We start from the raw sequence: 19204 nt of genomic DNA, 5'->3' as shown, positions 1-19204 counted from the left end.
AGAGACACGTTGGGGAAGGGATGGTGTTGGTGATGCCCCCCTTGCACAGCCCACCGTGCCCTTGGTGTCCCTCCCCTCACTCACGGCACGGTCACAGCCCCAGGCCCTTCTTCAGGCTGGAGATCAGGGGGTATTTGCCCTCCTTGCAGAAGTCCCCACTGAAGTCATCCATGTCCAGGGCCCACACCATGGCCCCTCCAAAGTCGTTCTTCTTCAGCCAGTCCACCTGTGGGCAGGACAATCCCGGTGAGCCCCAGGAACTGATCCCACAGGAGGCTCCGGCCTCGTCCCAGCGCGGCCCCGCTGCCCCCAGACCTTGAGGCCGAAGCTCTTGACGTTGTCGTAGCCGACCCATTCGCTGCCCTTGTAGGCGTAGGGGACATCCTGGGGGGCATCCCAAGCCTGGGTGGCTCCAGAACTCAGGAGAGAGCAGATCTAAGGAGAAGGAAGCAGGAATGTCATCCACAAAAAGGGAAAAGCCCAGGCTCTGCCGTCGCCTTGGCTTTATCCTCTGGTTTTGTGCTGCTTCCCCGTGCCCTGGGCACACAACTCCTTCCTAGCGATTCCACGGACAGCTCTGTGCCTGAGGCACGCAGAAAACTCCACGGGAGCTTCCTGATAAATCCCTTCAAATGATTTGAGCAAGGAATGTGATGGGAACATCCATACCTCGTAGTAAGCCAGGAGCCCGGCCTCCCTGGTGTAGGGCCCAGCAGGGCCAGGGCCGGATGCTGGAGCTCCAACGGTGGTGTCGGATGGGCTCTGCAGGGTGAAGCTTTTCCCGTAGGTTGGGAATCCCACCAGGAGCTTCTGAGCTGGGGCACCGTTGCTCTTCCAATAATTCATGGCGTATTCCTGGAAAAGGCAGCGCGGCTCACGGGCTGGGCTGAGGCGCGGGGAGCCCCGAGCCAGAGGCCCCAAAGGCACTCACAACGCTGAGGGTGCTGCCCCTGCTGAACAGGGGGCTGTTCTCGCCCGTGGAGCCGTCCCAGGAGCCGTGGAAGTCGTAGGTCATGACGTGGAAGTAATCCAGGTACCTGCGGGGAGCGGGGCTGTGTCCTCACCTGAGGCACCCCAGCTGAGGCTGCCCAGCACCCCACAGCCCCTGCCCACCGGGCTCCCTCAGGGGCTCTTTCACTCCAGCACTTCCAGGAAACCCCGCAAATCCCAGCAGGGAGCCCAGGCTGGCCACTCACTTGCCCAGCTCGGCGATCTCGTAGCCGGCCTGGATGGTGGAAAGTCCGGCAGCCACGGCGGCGGTGACCATGAGCCGGGGCTGGTTGGTCTCTCTGGCCTCCTGCTCGAAGGCTGCCAGCAGCTCCTGAGGGATCCGAGGACAGCAATCACCCGGGGGCTCGGGGCTGAGGCTTTGCGGCCGCCCAGGGCTCCGAGGCCAGAGCTGTGGCCAGCAGAGCCTGGAGCCGAGCCCACCTTAACCAGGACGGTGAAGAGAGCCTTGTCCTGGGCAGGGCTGCCCCTGGAGCCGGGGTATTCCCAGTCCAGGTCCAGCCCATCGAATCCGTACTGCCGCAGGAATTTGACCACGGACTTGATGAAGGTCTGGCGGTTCTGGGGTGTGGAGACCATGGTGGAGAACCTGGGCAAGCAGAGCAGGACTGAGCTGGGCTTTCCATGGAGCCCCTTCCTCCTCCCCTTCTCCTCCCACGTTGCTCTTTAGGGCAGGACGTGGTTTGAACTCACTTCTGCGTGCCGAAATTCCATCCTCCAATGGCCAGCAGGGTCTTCAGATCTTTGTTCCTGCAAGGGGAGAGGCAGGACCCAGAGTTATTGCACCCCTGAGCGGGGCTGTGCCCTGCTCATGCCTCTGGCCCTCTTCACCCAGCACCCCTCGCCTGGAGCCGCTGTCACCGAGCTGAGAGTGAAGCAGAGAGAAGGACTGGGAGGGAGCAGAGAGGGGCACAGGAGGGAGCAGAGAGGGGCACAGGAGGGAGCAGAGGAGGGCACAGGAGGGAGCAGAGAAGGGCACAGGAGGGAGCAGAGAGGGGCACAGGAGGGAGCAGAGAGGGGCACAGGATGGAGCAGAGAAGGGCACAGGAGGGAGCAGAGAGGAGCACAGGAGGGAGCAGAGAGGGGCACAGGAGGGAGCAGAGCCCCACTGAGGCTCCCGGCACTCACTGGCTCTTGAGGCCGTTGAAGGACCTGTAGAGGGTCTCGTCGTTCCACTCGTACGTGCTGATCTCGTTGTTGTTCATGCCGGCGAAGGCGTAGATCAGGTGGTTGCACAGGTTGGGGTCGATGTTCTCAGGGCTGAACTTGCCCAGGCCAGGCCGGTACTGGGCCCAGTTGGTGAAGTAACAGGTCAGCACATAGGCAGAGCCTGCGGGGAGACAGCGGCCGTGGAGGGGCTGCAGTGCCGGGGCAGAGCCCAGCCTGGCACAGCCCAGCCTGGCACAGCCCGGCATTGGGCACAGCCTGGCCCTGGCACAGCCTGGCCCTGGCACAGCCCGGCCTGGCACAGCCTGGCCTGGCACAGCCCAGCCCTGGCACAGCCCAGCCCTGGCACAGCCTGGCCTGGCACAGCCTGGCCTGGCACAGCCCGGCCTGGCACAGCCCAGCCTGGCACAGCCTGGCCTGGCACAGCCCAGCATTGGGCACAGCCAGCCCTGGGGAAGCTGCACTGGCGCTGTTGGACACGAAATGGGCACACAGAAGCTTGGGGGGTTCAAAAGAGAAAAAGAGCCAGGTTCATTCAAACTTCTGGTGTTTATAGAATTCCAAAGGTGACCGTGGGTTGGAGGATGGAATTACCACCTCTCCAACCACACCGGCCCAAAGATCAATCAATCATTTCTCTCCACCCACAGAGAAATATGTAAACTGTTCTATTATTACATAAAATTGTGTGGGAACTCTGACTTTCAAATATGTAAACATTATCAGAAGGCTAAAGAAGTTTTATGAGAACTTTAAGACGTTCAAAAAAAACTATAAAAGAAAACTGAACACTTTTAAAAATCAGAGCAACGCAGCACCTACCGAGGTGGGCATTCAGCAGCACGGCCAGGCCTGGCAGGGCACAAGGAAACAACAAAGGGTCACTGCTTGCCCTCAGGAATGCAAAGCTCTGGAGCAAGGCTCTGCTCCCAAGCTGAGGCACAAGAGTTTTCCTAAAATTTCTCCAAGCATTTTCAGTGACAAACAATTTCAGGCAGAAGCACAGAGAAGAGCCCGAGCAGATGCCAAAGGAATAATTTGGCTTTTAGGTTTAAGTTTGAAAGCACATTTCAGTTGCAGCCTGCAATCGACTCTGCCCATGTTCAAAGCACAACAGATCCCCAACGGCAGCAGCCCCAAAGAAGAGGAATTTCCCTCCCCAAAGGAAATTGTGAAACCTCGGGCAGAAAAGCGAGAGCAGCGATTCCATCCCTGCAGCCCCTGGCCAGGCAGCAGAGCGGCAGTGCCAGAGCCTGCAGCCCTGCTCAGGAGGGCACAGAGCTCCAGGGCAGCAGCACTCACCGGTGAGCAGAGTGAGCGAGGCCATCTCGGAGCACACTGATGTGCTCAGCCTCCCTCCCACTTTTATACCCTGCTCCTCGCTGCTGCCAGCCTGGCATCAGCGGGGATGGGCAAACATGATGAAACCGGGCAGGGAGCAGCGTCACCAGATCTGACACCGGGACAAGGGGCCGGGGCGCCGCGGCTGCAGGGCTCACTGCTGTGGGGCTGTGCCGCGGCCTGGCGCTGCAAGGGCACGTAAAGGATGGGATTAGATTGCCTGGATTGCTCCAGTGTTGTTCCAGCAGCAGCTCCGTGTCCCCGCTGGCCGCTGCGCGGGGACCCACGGCCGCGGCGTGTGACCTTGTGCTGTCCCTGAGCCCTTCCCAGGGGCTGGCACTGCCAAGGCCGGGCTTTGGGCTCTGCCAGGCTCGGCTGTCCTTGGTGGGAGCGGCCCAAGGCAGGGCTGAGCGGGGCTCTGGCTCCAGCTCCGGCAGGGCTGGGGCTGCGGGGTCTGGGCTCACTCGCTGCGGGCAGCGCGGGACAGAGGGACCCTGGAGCTCTGAGCTGAGCTGGGCTCTCCCCAGGGAAGCAGACACGAGGAGTCCCATCAGCAAAGAAAACCACATCGGTTTTTCCTGAGTCATTCTCCACCTGAGAAAGAAAAATTCTTCTGCAAGAAGCGTTGTTTTTGTCATCCTCTCTCCCTGATCTCCTGACACCCATGGTCACAGGAACAAGTGGGAGGACAGCGCAGGAGAAGCTGACTCTGACTCACTCTCTTTCCATCAGCCCTTGTGCCACACCTCTGTTCTGGAAGTGCCAGTGTCAATGATCCCAACAGCCATGGAATCTGTGGGATGAGAGATTTAGAGGGAAGATGCAGCAGGAAAAGCCCAGAGTGGTAAAATTTCTCTGCAACCCAACACTGGAATCGTTGGAAGGTCCCTGTCTGCTCTTTTTAATTGGAATTCTTTCAGCAAGGACCAATTCTTGTGCTCTTTGTTACCTCCCAGCATGCCCAGGGAACCCACAGCAAACCACCTTCGTTAGAGCAGGAAAAGAGCAGGAAAAGTCCTGAAGGAAAACTCCAGGATTTGTTACCCCCACATTAAGACATTGAGCCTGCCCCAAATGCTCTCATTTTCACACCCAAACACCTTCCCTGGACAACGGAGCTGAAAATGCTCCAGAGGTCACTGAGGGTGGGATTTTCCAGATCTATCCCAGTTCAATTTGTACCCTGGGACTTTATCAACCAAGAAAAACATTGGAAAAATACTCCTTGAGGATTCTGCCCTGTTATCAGCCGTATCCCACCCCGTGCCTGCACCAAATCCCAAAGGCTCAGGCTGGCACGTTTTAATCTGCAGGTCAGGCAGCTTCTGATACCAGGCTGCTTTCCAGGCTTCCAGTCATCCAAGGCTGGGTGACCTCCTGGAAAATCACCTTCATGTCACCCCTCAAGGAATTAAACCTCCCAGTGCAGGGACACAGCCGTGTCCCCACTCCTGAGTGGGGGAAAGGGAATAAACCCCCGGTCTCCTCACACAGGGGGAGAGCTTGGCGTCTCCATCTGGACAGAACATGAAAATAAAATGTGGAAAGGATATTTTGAGGCGTTCGGCTGATGGGGCTTCACTTAGGGGAAAATGGGATTGCTCAGCAATGGGGGTGTCTCAGTCTGGGAAAGAGCTGAGCAGGGGCAGGAGGGGACAGATGTGAGAGGAAAATGAACTGGCCTCACCTTCCGGGGTGCCCCTTGTGGAGTTGAACCTCCAAGAAATAAAGAAATGTCACTACTGGACACGAAATGAGTACACAGAAGCTTGGGGAGTTCAAAAGAGAAGAAGAGCCAGTTTTATTCAAACATTTGGTATTTAAAGAATTTCAAAGGTGACCGTGGGTTGGAGGATGGAATTACCACCTCTCCAGCCACACCGATCCAAAGATCAATCAACCATTTCTCTCCACCCACAGAGAAATATGTAAACAATTCTATTTATACGTGAAATTGTGTGGGAACTCTGACTCTCAAATATGTAAACATCATCAGAAGGCTAAAGAAGGTTTATGAGAACTTTAACACTTTCAAAAGTACTATAAAAGAAAACTTAACACTTTTAAAAATCAGGGCAACAAAGAAACTTCCTCTGCTTCCCTGGGGAGAGCCCAGCTCAGCTCAGAGCTCCAGGGTCCCTCTGTCCCGCGCTGCCCGCAGCGAGTGAGCCCAGACCCCGCAGCCCCAGCCCTGCCGGAGCTGGAGCCAGAGCCCCGCTCAGCCCTGCCTTGGGCCGCTCCCACCAAGGACAGCCGAGCCTGGCAGAGCCCAAAGCCCGGCCTTGGCAGTGCCAGCCCCTGGGAAGGGCTCAGGGACAGCACAAGGTCACACGCCGCGGCCGTGGGTCCCCGCGCAGCGGCCAGCGGGGACACGGAGCTGCTGCTGGAACAACACTGGAACAATCCAGGCAATCTAATCCCATCCTTTACGTGCCCTTGCAGCGCCAGGCCGTGGCACAGCCCCACAGCAGTGAGCCCTGCAGCCGCGGCGCCCCGGCCCCTTGTCCCGGTGTCAGATCTGGTGACGCTGCTCCCTGCCCGGTTTCATCATGTTTGCCCATCCCCGCTGATGCCAGGCTGGCAGCAGCGAGGAGCAGGGTATAAAAGTGGGAGGGAGGCTGAGCACATCAGTGTGCTCCGAGATGGCCTCGCTCACTCTGCTCACCGGTGAGTGCTGCTGCCCTGGAGCTCTGTGCCCTCCTGAGCAGGGCTGCAGGCTCTGGCACTGCCGCTCTGCTGCCTGGCCAGGGGCTGCAGGGATGGAAACGCTGCTCTCGCTTTTCTGCCCGAGGTTTCACAATTTCCTTTGGGGAGGGAAATTCCTCTTCTTTGGGGCTGCTGCAGTTGGGGATCTGTTGTGCTTTGAACATGGGCAGAGTCGATTGCAGGCTGCAACTGAAATGTGCTTTCAAACTTAAACCTAAAAGCCAAATGATTCCTTTGGCATCTGCTCAGGCTCTTCTCTGTGCTTCTGCCTGAAATTGTTTGTCAGATTTCACTGGAAATGCTTGGAGAAATTTTAGAAAAACTCTTGTGCCTCAGCTTGGGAGCAGAGCCTTGCTCCAGAGCTTTGCATTCCTGAGGGCAAGCAGTGACCCTTTGTTGTTTCCTTGTGCCCTGCCAGGCCTGGCCGTGCTGCTGAACGCCCACCTCGGTAGGTGCTGCGTTGCTCTGATTTTTAAAAGTGTTCAGTTTTCTTTTATAGTTTTTTTTGAACGTTTTAAAGTTCTCATAAAACTTCTTTAGCCTTCCGATAATGTTTGCATATTTGAGAGTCAGAGTTCCCACACAATTTTATGTAAGAATAGAATAGTTTCCATATTTCTCTGTGGGTGGAGAGAAATGATTGATTGATCTTTGGGCCAGTGTGGTTGGAGAGGTGGTAATTCCATCCTCCAACCCACGGTCACCTTTGGAATTCTATAAACACCAGATGTTTGAAAGAACCTGGCTCTTTTTTTCTTTTGAACCCCCCAAGCTTCTGTGTGCCCATTTCGTGTCCAACAGCGCCAGTGCAGCTTCCCCAGGGCTGGCTGTGCCCAATGCTGGGCTGTGCCAGGGCCGGGCTGTGCCAGGGCCGGGCTGTGCCAGGCCAGGCTGTGCCAGGCTGGGCTCTGCCCCGGCACTGCAGCCCCTCCACGGCCGCTGTCTCCCCGCAGGCTCTGCCTATGTGCTGACCTGTTACTTCACCAACTGGGCCCAGTACCGGCCTGGCCTGGGCAAGTTCAGCCCTGAGAACATCGACCCCAACCTGTGCAACCACCTGATCTACGCCTTCGCCGGCATGAACAACAACGAGATCAGCACGTACGAGTGGAACGACGAGACCCTCTACAGGTCCTTCAACGGCCTCAAGAGCCAGTGAGTGCCGGGAGCCTCAGCGGGGCTCTGCTCCCTCCTGTGCCCCTCTCTGCTCCCTCCTGTGCTCCTCTCTGCTCCCTCCTGTGCCCTTCTCTGCTCCCTCCTGTGCCCTTCTCTCTCTGCTCCCTCCTGTGCCCCTCTCTGCTCCCTCCTGTGCCCTTCTCTGCTCCCTCCTGTGCCCTTCTCTCTCTGCTCCCTCCTGTGCCCTTCTCTGCTCCCTCCTGTGCCCTTCTCTCTCTGCTCCCTCCTGTGCCCTTCTCTGCTCCCTCCTGTGCCCTTCTCTCTCTGCTCCCTCCTGTGCCCCTCTCTGCTCCCTCCTGTGCCCTTCTCTGCTCCCTCCTGTGCCCTTCTCTGCTCCCTCCTGTGCCCTTCTCTGCTCCCTCCCAGTCCTTCTCTCTGCTCCACTCTCAGCTCGGTGACAGCGGCTCCAGGCGAGGGGTGCTGTGTGAAGAGGGCCAGAGGCATGAGCAGGGCACAGCCCCGCTCAGGGGTGCAATAACTCTGGGTCCTGCCTCTCCCCTTGCAGGAACAAAGATCTGAAGACCCTGCTGGCCATTGGAGGATGGAATTTTGGCACGCAGAAGTGAGTTCAAACCACGTCCTGCCCTAAAGAGCAACGTGGGAGGAGAAGGGGAGGAGGAAGGGGCTCCATGGAAAGCCCAGCTCAGTCCTGCTCTGCTTGCCCAGGTTCTCCACCATGGTCTCCACAGCCCAGAACCGCCAGACCTTCATCAAGTCCGTGGTCAAATTCCTGCGGCAGTACGGATTCGATGGGCTGGACCTGGACTGGGAATACCCCGGCTCCAGGGGCAGCCCTGCCCAGGACAAGGCTCTCTTCACCGTCCTGGTTAAGGTGGGCTCAGCTCCAGGCTCTGCTGGCCACAGCTCTGGCCTCGGAGCCCTGGGCGGCCGCAAAGCCTCAGCCCCGAGCCCCCGGGTGATTGCTGTCCTCGGATCCCTCAGGAGCTGCTGGCAGCCTTCGAGCAGGAGGCCAGAGAGACCAACCAGCCCCGGCTCATGGTCACCGCCGCCGTGGCTGCCGGACTTTCCACCATCCAGGCCGGCTACGAGATCGCCGAGCTGGGCAAGTGAGTGGCCAGCCTGGGCTCCCTGCTGGGATTTGCGGGGTTTCCTGGAAGTGCTGGAGTGAAAGAGCCCCTGAGGGAGCCCGGTGGGCAGGGGCTGTGGGGTGCTGGGCAGCCTCAGCTGGGGTGCCTCAGGTGAGGACACAGCCCCGCTCCCCGCAGGTACCTGGATTACTTCCACGTCATGACCTACGACTTCCACGGCTCCTGGGAGCGGAACACTGGCGAGAACAGCCCCCTGTTCGCCGGCCCTGCTGACAGCGGCGACTACAAACACTTCAACGTGGTGAGTGTTTCTGTGGGACCCTCGCAGGTCCCGGGTCCTCGGTGGCTCCCCCGAGGAGATTTCGAGGAATCCATCCTACAAATCCCAGCAAAGACTCGAGCGGGACTGGTTTCTTGCAGGAATACGCTATGAATTATTGGAAGAGCAACGGTGCCCCAGCTGAGAAGCTCCTTGTGGGATTCCCAACCTATGGAAAGAGCTTCACCCTGCAGAGCCCATCCGACACCTCCGTCGGAGCTCCAGCATCCGGCCCTGGCCCCGCTGGGCCCTACACCAGGGAGGCCGGGCTCCTGGCTTACTACGAGGTATGGATGTTCCCATCACATTCCTTGCTCAAATCATTTGAAGGGATTTATCAGGAAGCTCCCGTGGAGTTTTCTGCGTGCCTCAGGCACCGAGCTGTCCGTGGAATCGCTAGGAAGGAGTTGTGTGCCCAGGGCACGGGGAAGCAGCACGAAACCAGAGGATAAAGCCAAGGCGACGGCAGAGCCTGGGCTTTTCCCTTTTTGTGGATGACATTCCTGCTTCCTTCTCCTTAGATCTGCTCTCTCCTGAGTTCTGGAGCCACCCAGGCTTGGGATGCCCCCCAGGATGTCCCCTACGCCTACAAGGGCAGCGAATGGGTCGGCTACGACAACGTCAAGAGCTTCGGCCTCAAGGTCTGGGGGCAGCGGGGCCGCGCTGGGACGAGGCCGGAGCCTCCTGTGGGATCAATTCCTGGGGCTCACCGGGATTTTCCTGCCCACAGGTGGACTGGCTGAAGAAGAACAGCTTTGGAGGGGCCATGGTGTGGGCCCTGGACATGGATGACTTCAGTGGGGATTTCTGCCACGAGGGCAAATACCCCCTGATCTCCAGCCTGAAGAAGGGCCTGGGGCTGCAGGGCGGCGGTGAGTGGCTCCAGGAGAGCAGGAGCAGCTCCTTGACGGAGACTCCCCGAATTCCTATGGAGGTGTGGGAGGGATGAAACATTTTCAACCCTTTCAACATTTTCAACCCTTTTCCCACCTGAATTCCAGACTCTGCTCCCCCTGCTGAGCCCCTGCCTCCCCTCACCACGGCTCCCACCACCACCAGCAGCAGGAGCAGCTCCTTCATGGAGACTCCCAAGCTCCCCATGAAGGGTGGGGAGGAATCAAACACTTCCAACCCTTTCCTGCCTGAATTCCCTCCCATTTGAGGCTCCCACCACCAGCAGCAGCAGGAGCGGCTCCTTCATGGAGACTCCCAAGCTTTCTATGAAGGATGAGGAGGAATCAAACACTCCCAACCCTTTCCTGCCCGAATTCCCTCCTCCCATTTGAGAATCCCATTTGAGAATCCCATTTGTGAATGAAACATTATCAGAGGGCTAAAGACATTTTATGAGAATTTTAACACTTTCAAAAGAACTATAAAAGAAAACTTAACACCAGCCCCAGCAGCAGGAGCAGCTCCTTGATGGAGACTCCCAAGCTCCCCACGGAGGCGCGGGAGGGACGAAACACCAGGAACGTGAAAATAAACCTTTTCCTGCTTGAATTCTTGAATTCCAGGCTGCGTTCCCCCCGCTGAGCCCCAGCCTCCCATCACTGAGGCTCCCACCACCACCACCAGCGGCGGCTCCGGCGGCTCCGGATTCTGCGCTGGGAAACCCAACGGGATCTACGCAGACCCCAGCAACAGGAGGAACTTCTACAGCTGCCTGAACGGCGAGACCTTCGTGCAGAGCTGCCAGCTGGGGCTGGTCTTTGACCCCGGCTGCTCCTGCTGCAACTGGCCCCAGTGATCCCAACGCTTTTCCATCCCTCGGATTGAATTGTGTGCAATCATGGTGATTCAATAAAGCTTTTTGAAAGCAATCCTCTCTGTTTTAACTCTATTTTTTTTTTTTTTCTGGATGTTTTCGTGCTCTCGGCTCTATGGGGATCCTGGAGTGCGTGGCTATTAAAATTCCCGACGGCAGGTGTCAATGTTGCCTGCTCTTCTTCCCGGCTGTGGAGGGATTTTCCAGGAGTCTTCCGGCAACATTTGGAGAAGAAAAGTGGTTGCAGACCAGAAAGCTGAGCCGTTGTTCCTCTTTGTGCAGTCACAAATCGAGATCTGAGGCGAGGAGGAATTTTTGGAGCAGTTTTTTATAGAAACGGAGCACTTTGGTAGGTAAAAAAAAAAAAAAAAAAACCACCCAGGATAAAGGCAGTTTGTTTCTCCAGGGTTTTAAAGCCTGTGGGAGAAGTGGAATCGTGGAACCCCAGAGTGGGTTGGGTCAGAAGGGACCTTAAAGCTCAGGGAATATCTCATGGATCATTGGAGCTTCGTTTCTCTGGATTTTCCTGGTTGTGGGTTTTTGTGGCTGTTGGTTTTTTTTGTTTGTTTGTTGTTTTTTTTTTTTTTTTTTTTAATGGGCCTTATGTTGCGTGAAAATTTTATTTATTTTTTTTTTTCATATAGGCTGATCTCTCAAAAATTGGATTTATTAAAGCGTGTAATCTCCCAAAATCCATTTAGCATTGGTAAAGCATCTCCCAGCCTGAACTAATATCAGCTTATTATTCGGGGGGATATTATTATATTTTATATATATAATAATGTGTTATATTATATTAATATAATATGTTATATTATTATTTCGGGGGAATACCAGCAGCGGGCAGATCCCGAGCTGCTCCCAGCAGGATTCCCCGTGGAGCTCCCAGCCTGGAACAGGAGCTGTTTTCCACCCTGACCATTCCCATTATCCACCCCAAACTGGGAGCTGGGACAAACTGGGAGAGCCTGGGGTTCATCCATCCCCGGCAGAGGGTGTGGGGACAATTCCCTGAATTTCATCCCGGTTTTTTGGGGGGGTTTAAACCTCACCAGGAGCTCGGAAGCACCTCCCGTGTCCCTGTGGTGGCGGATCGTGAGTGTATTCACTGGAATTATTTATTATTATTATTATTATTATTATTTCCTGTTGTGAGATAGAATTAGGAGAAAAGGAAAGCAGGCTTAAAACTTTAAAAAGTTAAAGGTATAAAAAAGGGTATAAAGAAAAAAATTTGTTAACAGTAAGGAAAAGAAAGAGGAATAAGAATTAGAACTAAAAGAAAGAGTCATAAGAATTACAGCAAAATAAGAATTAGAACACAAATGTATTAACACTAACTAAAAGAAAGAGGAATAAGAATTAGAACAAAAATAAAGAATAATAAGAATTAGAATAAAAAAAAGAGGAATAAGAGTTAGAACTAAAAGAAAGAGTAATAAGAATTAGAACAAAGAATAAGAATTAGAGCAAAATAAGAATTAGAACAGAAGTTTATTAACACTAACTAACAGAGGAATAAGAATTGGAACTAAAAGAAAGAGTAATAAGTATTAGAATAAAAAAAAGAGGAATAAGAGTTAGAACTAAAAGATAGAGTAATAAGAATTAGAAGAAAAAGCAATAAGAATTAGAGCAAAATAAGAATTAGAACAAAAATTTACTCACACTAACTACCAGAAAGAGCAATAAGAATTAGAACAAATGCTTCTCTTCCCCCACAACCTTTTCTTTTTTACTGGCAATGTAAAGAGACAAAACCTAACATTTTTATACTTATATATATACATTTTTATACTTAAATATATACATTTTTATACTTATATATATACATTTTATACTTAAATATATACATTTTTATACTTAAATATATACATTTTTATACTTAAATATACATTTTTATACTTAAATATATATGTTTTATACTTATATATATACTTATATATATATATTACACTTATATATATTTTTTATACTTCTGGTGATACACTTATCTATATTTTATACTTCTAATGATACACTTATATATATTTTATATTTCTAATGATACACTTATATATATTTTATATTTCTAGTTCTACACTTATCTATATGTTATACTCCTAGAAAAGTCTTTTTTCGGGTCATTTAGGGAGAGGAGTCACCCTGGACCCTTCCTAGGATGCTCTGCCCCCTCCAGCCCCATCCCAGTTTATCTAATCCCAGTTTAAACCCTTCTGGCAGCATCTGCCCGTTCCCGCTAATCCCTGTTCCCCAGCTCCTGACCCGGAGCCATCTGCGCAGGGAAGCTGGATCAGCTTCCCATGAAACATTTACAGCCACATCGAGAAAAGTGTTGCTGAGAGATCCCATATTTCCAACGAAAAAACCCCAAAAAAACCCCCCAACCAAACAAACAAAGAACGCGGGAAAAGAAATTAAAAGGGGTTTAAAAAACGGGTGTGGATCGTCACATCCCTCCCTCCAGGGCGTGAACTCCTCTCATTCCCATCCACAAATTCCTGCTCGTTCAAAAGGAAGGATTTTTTAATAATTTAAGGACATTTTGGGGCCCAGCTTGAGCAACCAAATGGCCTTTAAATAAAACATTCCCTGCTGCAGCAGGTGCCCTTCAACCTCCCTGGGTTTAAAAGAGCTCTGGAGCCAGGCTGAGCCCCCAGTTCAGCTTTCCTGAGCGGGGCCCAACGTGACCTTAATTTGGGCAGGGACGTTCCCTCTGTGCCCACGCCGTGTCCCAAACTCGGCCTTCTTTGGGAATAACAAAAATTTCCCTTCCCAATCCTGCTGTTTGGGGTTTATCTCCCAGCCCTTTTATCCCCCTCAAGGTTTTTTGGGATATCCCAAAAGCAGTGCTTGGGTCAGCAGAGCGGGGAGAGCCTAAAAACCTGAATGAAAATTAAGGAATGAAGCCAGAAATTGGGAATATTTCAAGGGGGGGTTATGGCTTTTGAGGGTGTGAGGAGTTTATGGGGCCACGAAATTCCAATCCTGTGTTCAGGGCTGGGCCCCTCGAGGGAATGGAGCTGGAGAAGGATCTGGAAAGGATCCAGAGGCTCTCTGGAAGAGCTTTTCCTTCCTGTGCCAGGACTTTTGGGTCTCTTCCAACCCATCCCAACCCAGGCTGGCATTGCTGGGGTCACCTGGAGCAGACACAGAAAAAATAAAAAAAACAAACCTGGAATATTTCAGCCAGGAGAGAAAATCCTGGCAGGCTGAGGAGGAATAAAAGTGAAATAAAAGGAGGAATAAAAGTGAAATTCAGATTCAGAAAAAAAACCAAAACAAACACACACACAAAAAAAAAAAAAAACCAAAAAAACAAACCACTAAAAAAAACCCCACAAAAAAAAAAAAACCAAAAAAACCCCAAAACAAACAAACAAAAAAAACCACCCAAAGCCAAAAAACCTGGAATATTGGAAGGGATTTCCCTTCTCTTTCCCCATCCTTTATTTCTCCCACAGGGAAGCAAACACACCCTGCTCCGATGCTTTACTGGGACATGGAACAGGACCTGTTTTCCTGCTGAAAATTCCCAATTTTCTGCCAGGAAAATCGGGATTAGATCTCTCCCACTCCTTCCCCACTTCGAGGATGGATTCATCCCCCTCTTCCAGAAATCCCTGACATTCCTCTCTCCACTTCTCTTTCCCAACCCTTTATTTCTCCCACACCCTGGTTCTGTCCATAACTGGGACACAGAACAGGATCTGTTTTCCCCGCTGACAATTCCCTATTTTCTGCCAGATATCCCCTATTTTTTCCCAGATATCCCCTATTTTCTGCCAGATATCCCCTATTTTTTCCCAGATATCCCCTATTTTTTCCCAGATATCCCCTATTTTTCCCCAGATTCCCTGGTCTGGATCTCTCCCACTCCTTCCCCTCTCCCAAGATGGATTCATCCCCCTCTTCCAGGAATCCCTGACGTTTCTCTCTCCTCTTCTCTTTCCCAACCCTTTATTTCTCCCACACCCTGGTTCTGTCCACTACTGGGACACAGAACAGGATCCGTTTTCCTGCTGACAATTCCCTATTTTTTCCCAGATATCCCCTATTTTTTCCCAGATATCCCCTATTTTTTCCCAGATTCCTGGTCTGGATCTCTCCCACTCCTTCCCCTCTCCCAGGCTGGATTGATCCCCCTCTTCCTGCCTGTTCCCCTCACCGGGACCCCCCTCAAGCCCTAAAACCCCGGCCATCCTCCAGCAGCACCCCGACATTCCCGGGGCTCTCCCGGGGCACAATCCCGGCGGGATCTCCATCTTTGGAAGCGTGGCTGTGCTCCAGAGCCCTCCTTGGCAGCTTTTCCTCCCACGTCACTTGTTTTGGAGCTTCCAGCTGCTCCCGCTGACGTCCGTGGGGCCACGTCAGCCGCCGGCAAGGGAAGCGCGGCCCTTTTTTGGGAGCAAAGGCTGTGGGATTTGGGATTTGGGATTTGGGATTTGGGAACAGCTGGGCTCTGTCAGCAATTCAGGGATAAACACTTCCGTTTGGGTTTTTTTTTCCCCCCCCCTCCGCTCAGCACAATATTTTCCTTTCTCTTTCGGAAGCGTCGTTTCGCTGCTGAGGGTGGAATTCTTCGCCAGAATTCTTTTAAAATTTGGTTTTTTTCCTCCCCACTCCGGCCTCTCCAAAGCCCCTTTGGAAAGGGAAAAGATCCTTTGGCTCTCGCACAGAATTTGGGAGTTTCGAGTCCTGAGGCAGAATTTTTGGGGGGGGTCAGAAGGTTTGTGGAGGAGTAAAGGAGAATTGGGCACTTCAAATGCCTGGGAAAGGGAGATTAAAAAAAAGAAGGATTAAAAAAAGAGGGGTTAAAAAAGGGGCATAAAAAGGGCCAGAATTCTTTTAAAATTTGGTTTTTTTCCTCCCCATTTCGGCCTCTCCAAAGCCCCTTTGGAAAGGGAAAAGATCCTTTGGCTCTCGCACGGAATTTGGGAGTTTCGAGTCCTGAGGCAGAATTTTTGGGGGGGGGTCAGAAGGTTTGTGGAGGAGTAAAGGAGAATTGGGCACTTCAAATGCCTGGGAAAGGGAGATTAAAAATAAAGAAGGATAAAAAAAAGAGGGGTTAAAAAAGGGGGATAAAAAGGGAGGTAAAAAATAAAGGGGGATAAAAAAGGGGATAAAAAATAAAGGGGGATAAAAAGTAAATGGGGAATAAAAAATAAAGGGGGATAAAAAGTAAATGGGGAATAAAAAATAAAGGGGGATAAAAAGTAAATGGGGAATAACAAAATAAATGGAGCTTAAAAGGGTATAGAAAAAGGGGGGATTAAAAAAAGAGGGGTAAAAATAAAGGGGGGTAAAAAAAAGGGGGAATAAAAAAGAGTGGGATAAGAAAAGGGGATAAAAAATAAAGGGGGGAAAATAAAGGGGGATTCAAAAGAGGTAAAAAATAAAAGGGGATAAAAAGGGGTAGAAATAAAGGGGGATAAAAAGGGGTAAAAATTAAAGGGGATAGAAAGGGGTAAAATTAAAGGGGGGTAAAAAGGGATAAAAAATAAAGGGGGATACAAAATGAGGGATAAAAAAGGGGCATAGAAAAAAAAAGGGGACAAAAATGGGGCATAAAATCAGAGCACGCTGGCAGTGGGGTGTTATCCCAAAAGTATAAATTTTACACAATTGCACAAATATTTGGCAATGTGAACACTGAACAAGAAGCCTCTGAGCCAGGCTGAAGTCAAATCCCCACCTGACTCCTCCTCAGCTCCTGGGAAAACCCCAAATCCACGGCAAGGCCCCTTTTCCCTGGCACACAGCCCTGACCTGGCTGCAAAATCCCTCCTCTGGTGTGGGTGGAGGGGAGATAAGGCAGGCCCTGCTCTTCAAAATGAACAAATCAGCAGAAAAGAAAGAAATCGGTGGGGGAAAAAAAAAAAAAAAAATCAGATTACAGAGGCAGGAGGAGGAGTTGGCTGAGCTGGGGACAGCCCCAGCTGAAGGACAGGGACAGAAAATCCCTTTATCCCAAGCTGGAGAGATCCAAAAGTGAGGATCCCAGCTTTGATCTTCTCGGGGAGCTGGGAACCTGCCGGGCAGGGCACGGAGCAGGAGGGGCCAGCGGGAGCTTCTCAGCCTGGGCCAGATGTGGTCAGAGCCTTTCTTATCCCGCCTTCCTTTGCATGGCCCGAGTGTCACCAGGTGTAATTAAGGCGATTATGCCGAATTTTAGCAGCCCACGGAGTAATTGGGGGCAATTTTTAGCATCCCCAGGGGCATTTTGAGAGGCCGAGGTGGCCCTTCTGATGATTTTCTCAGGTCAGGTGTGGCTCAGGTGACACCTTTGAAGTGGATCTTGTTGTGCTGCTGCTGCTGTTGGGACAGGGCTGGAGCAGAGCAACTCCGATTTTCCAATTTTTCCCTTCCTTCTTGTTTGGGAAAAAAAAAAAAAAAAAAAAAAGGAATTTTGTCTCTTGTTTCAGCTCTGAAGCAAATTAAACCTGAGGGGTGGGTGGGAAAGATCCTGAGTGGGAAAATCCAGGCTCGGGGATGGACTCGGAGCTGCCACCCCACAGGGGACAATCTGAGGCTCGTTTTCCCCCCTCGCCCTTCCCTGGCAGAGGTGGAGGGTCGGGTTTTTTGGGGGTGGTGCAGCTGGGCAGGAGCCACTCGGATTCACCTTCCAGAGCTGTGGGAAAAACCCACAACTCCCAGCGCCTCCTCCCAAAAGCTGCTCCGCAGGGAATTCCCAGAGCTGGACGAGCACTGGAGCCAAGGGCAGGCTGAGCATCACCCTCCAGAACGCTCCTGTCTCTCCTGAAGACCCCCGAGGAGGAAGCCGATGTGGTTTTATCCCCAAAACCCCGCAGGAAAGTTCTGGCACTCCAGAAAAGCCGGGAGGCTGGAGCAGGAACGCGGCCTCGGAGCTGGAGCCAGGAGGGAGTTGGGAAGTTAAAGTTGTTAAAGGAGGAGTCATTCACTCCACAAAAAAATCACCTTTGCAGCCCAAAGTGGGGGTCAGAGCCTCAGGGATTCCTCCCAGCAGCAGCACGTCAGCTCCCTGCTCGGATTTCAGCCTTTGCAGAGCTTTGGCAGAGGCTCGGGGGGGTTTTTGTTCCACCCCAGGATGCGCGGCCGGGCTGAATTCCCGGCTGCCGATGCCGTCGCTCCCGTTTTCCTTGGCAAACCCGCTCCGCGGGGCTGCTCCAGCTCCGCGGCTGCTGGAACCCAGCGAGCCTCCACCTCCGGAGGCGCTTGGGAGGTTCGCTTCCCACCCTGGAAGCGCCTGGGGGGGAGCGGGGAAGCTGGAAAAAGTGAATTTCCAAGGAGGGCAAGGAGCTGGGAATGTGGGGCTGCACAGAGGCTGAGCTTGGCAAGGTCGAACATTGCCCAAGAGGGGAAGGGAGGGGGAAAAAAAAAACCCAAAAAAAACCCAAAAAAAACCCCAAAAACCAAAAAAACCCCAAAAAAAAACATGGGAAAACACATCCAGGGCGTGTTTCCCTCTGATCCCTGCTCAGGGGTCGTTCCCAGTTGGGATCAGGGATATTGGGGGTGGGAATCCCCCAGGAAAGGCTCCTTGAGCTGAGCCACGTGAATCCCTCCTGGGGAGCTGCTCCATCGCTGAAAATAATTGAATAAAGAAATTCAGTGAAGAGGGGTGGACAGGGAAAGGCAGCATTGAATGTGTTGCATCCAAAAAAAAAAAAAAAAATAAAATGAGGTGGAGGAAAAAAAAGGAGCTGGTGGATCCACCTGGGGAGATCCTGTGTGGGGAATGAGGTCTGGAATCAGCCCTGGATTGGGTCAGTTTGCCACGAACTGGCCCAAATCTGGGCTCTGGAGCCTCCTTCTCAGCACCTGCCACACCTGGGGCTGCCTTGAACCCTTCAGCCTTGTGGGAAAGCAAAAAAAAAATCACAAAAAATAATAATAATAAAAAAACCAACAACAACAACAAAAAAAAAACCACAAAAAAAAAAAAATCCCATATGGACGCCGTGGATCCCACAAAACCCCACAGGCCCGTGCAGCAGCTCAGGTTTGTGGTGCCTCAATAAAAATCCCTTTAATCTGTGACTGTGTCCTGTTTTTTCTCTGAAACAGGGGGAATAAAGTGCTTTTCCCAACCTTTACAAAATCACATTCAAGCCCAGCAGGGTCAGGAAATTCCCAGCTGCTCCAGCTTTGGTGCTCTTGGCCTTGTTTTTGTGTCAGGGATCGGGGTTGCCATGGAGCTGCAGCACACATTCCCCTCTCTTCGTCCTCCCCGAGCAAAAAAAGGGGCAAAAAAATGCAGATTTTGGGCAAAGTGCTGCCCTGGCAGCTCCTCCCTGCCTGGCTGAGCTGCACTTTGGCAGCTCACTTATGTTTTCAGCACCTTTAAAAAAAGAAAGAAATAAAAATTCCTGTCTTGTGGTTTCAGCCAAAGAGCTTTGGGGTTTTTTTCTTTGTGTGTGTTTTTTTTTTTTTTTTTTTTTTAATTATTATTTTTTGACTTCTCGTTTCTAAGAAAAGAAAAATCCCTTTTTTTGTAGCAGCAGGGAAGGGGGAAATCCTTCAATCCACCCCTCCAGCCTGCCTTAGAAGGAAAGGTGTGAGACAGACCCGAGGAGGGAGGTTTGGCCTCAAAAATTCAGGGACATGGGAGGAATTTTGGTCCCTTTATCCCATCACTGCTGTGTCCTGATTGTTTTTTTTGGAAAAAATTCAGGAGTTGGGAGGAAT

At 52.1% G+C, this 19204-nt stretch overlaps 2 protein-coding genes across 2 annotated transcripts; one reads left to right on the top strand and one right to left on the bottom strand.

Annotated features, from left to right (window-relative positions):
* LOC128818637 (acidic mammalian chitinase-like) lies at positions 1–3731 on the bottom strand. The gene is made up of 10 exons (XM_053998172.1): positions 3478–3731; positions 2998–3027; positions 2137–2338; positions 1702–1758; positions 1432–1597; positions 1197–1321; positions 932–1037; positions 670–855; positions 316–435; positions 1–226 (listed from the first exon to the last, which is right to left on the bottom strand). Exons 1-10 carry the CDS (start codon positions 3500–3502, stop codon positions 92–94), a joined length of 1152 nt encoding a protein of 383 aa, XP_053854147.1. The 5' UTR covers positions 3503–3731; the 3' UTR covers positions 1–91.
* Positions 3732–6102: 2371 nt separating this feature from the next.
* On the top strand, positions 6103–10589 carry LOC128818653 (acidic mammalian chitinase-like). The gene is made up of 11 exons (XM_053998190.1): positions 6103–6183; positions 6641–6670; positions 7176–7377; positions 7904–7960; positions 8065–8230; positions 8341–8465; positions 8625–8748; positions 8868–9053; positions 9288–9407; positions 9497–9638; positions 10284–10589. The coding sequence occupies exons 1-11, from the start codon at positions 6159–6161 to the stop codon at positions 10514–10516; spliced, it is 1410 nt and encodes a 469-aa protein (XP_053854165.1). The 5' UTR covers positions 6103–6158; the 3' UTR covers positions 10517–10589.
* Positions 10590–19204: the final 8615 nt, after the last annotated feature.

Source organism: Vidua macroura, chromosome 24 (genome assembly GCF_024509145.1).
Source record: "Vidua macroura isolate BioBank_ID:100142 chromosome 24, ASM2450914v1, whole genome shotgun sequence".
Taxonomy (NCBI): domain Eukaryota; kingdom Metazoa; phylum Chordata; class Aves; order Passeriformes; family Viduidae; genus Vidua; species Vidua macroura.
This window is presented reverse-complemented; position numbering and strand designations above follow the sequence as displayed.

What these genes read in the sequence shown, in the direction of transcription:
- LOC128818653 (XM_053998190.1), top strand. Translation starts at nt 6,159, where the DNA reads ATGGCCTCGCTCACTCTGCTCACCG. An exon ending in TCAAGAGCTTCGGCCTCAAG is followed by an intron (nt 9,408 to 9,496) that starts GTCTGGGGGCAG and finishes TCCTGCCCACAG; the next exon opens with GTGGACTGGCTGAAGAAGAA. An exon ending in CCTGGGGCTGCAGGGCGGCG is followed by an intron (nt 9,639 to 10,283) that starts GTGAGTGGCTCC and finishes CTTGAATTCCAG; the next exon opens with GCTGCGTTCCCCCCGCTGAG.
- LOC128818637 (XM_053998172.1), bottom strand. Translation starts at nt 3,502, where the DNA reads ATGGCCTCGCTCACTCTGCTCACCG. An exon ending in TGGAATTTCGGCACGCAGAA is followed by an intron (nt 1,598 to 1,701) that starts GTGAGTTCAAAC and finishes CTGCTTGCCCAG; the next exon opens with GTTCTCCACCATGGTCTCCA. An exon ending in TCTTCACCGTCCTGGTTAAG is followed by an intron (nt 1,322 to 1,431) that starts GTGGGCTCGGCT and finishes CGGATCCCTCAG; the next exon opens with GAGCTGCTGGCAGCCTTCGA.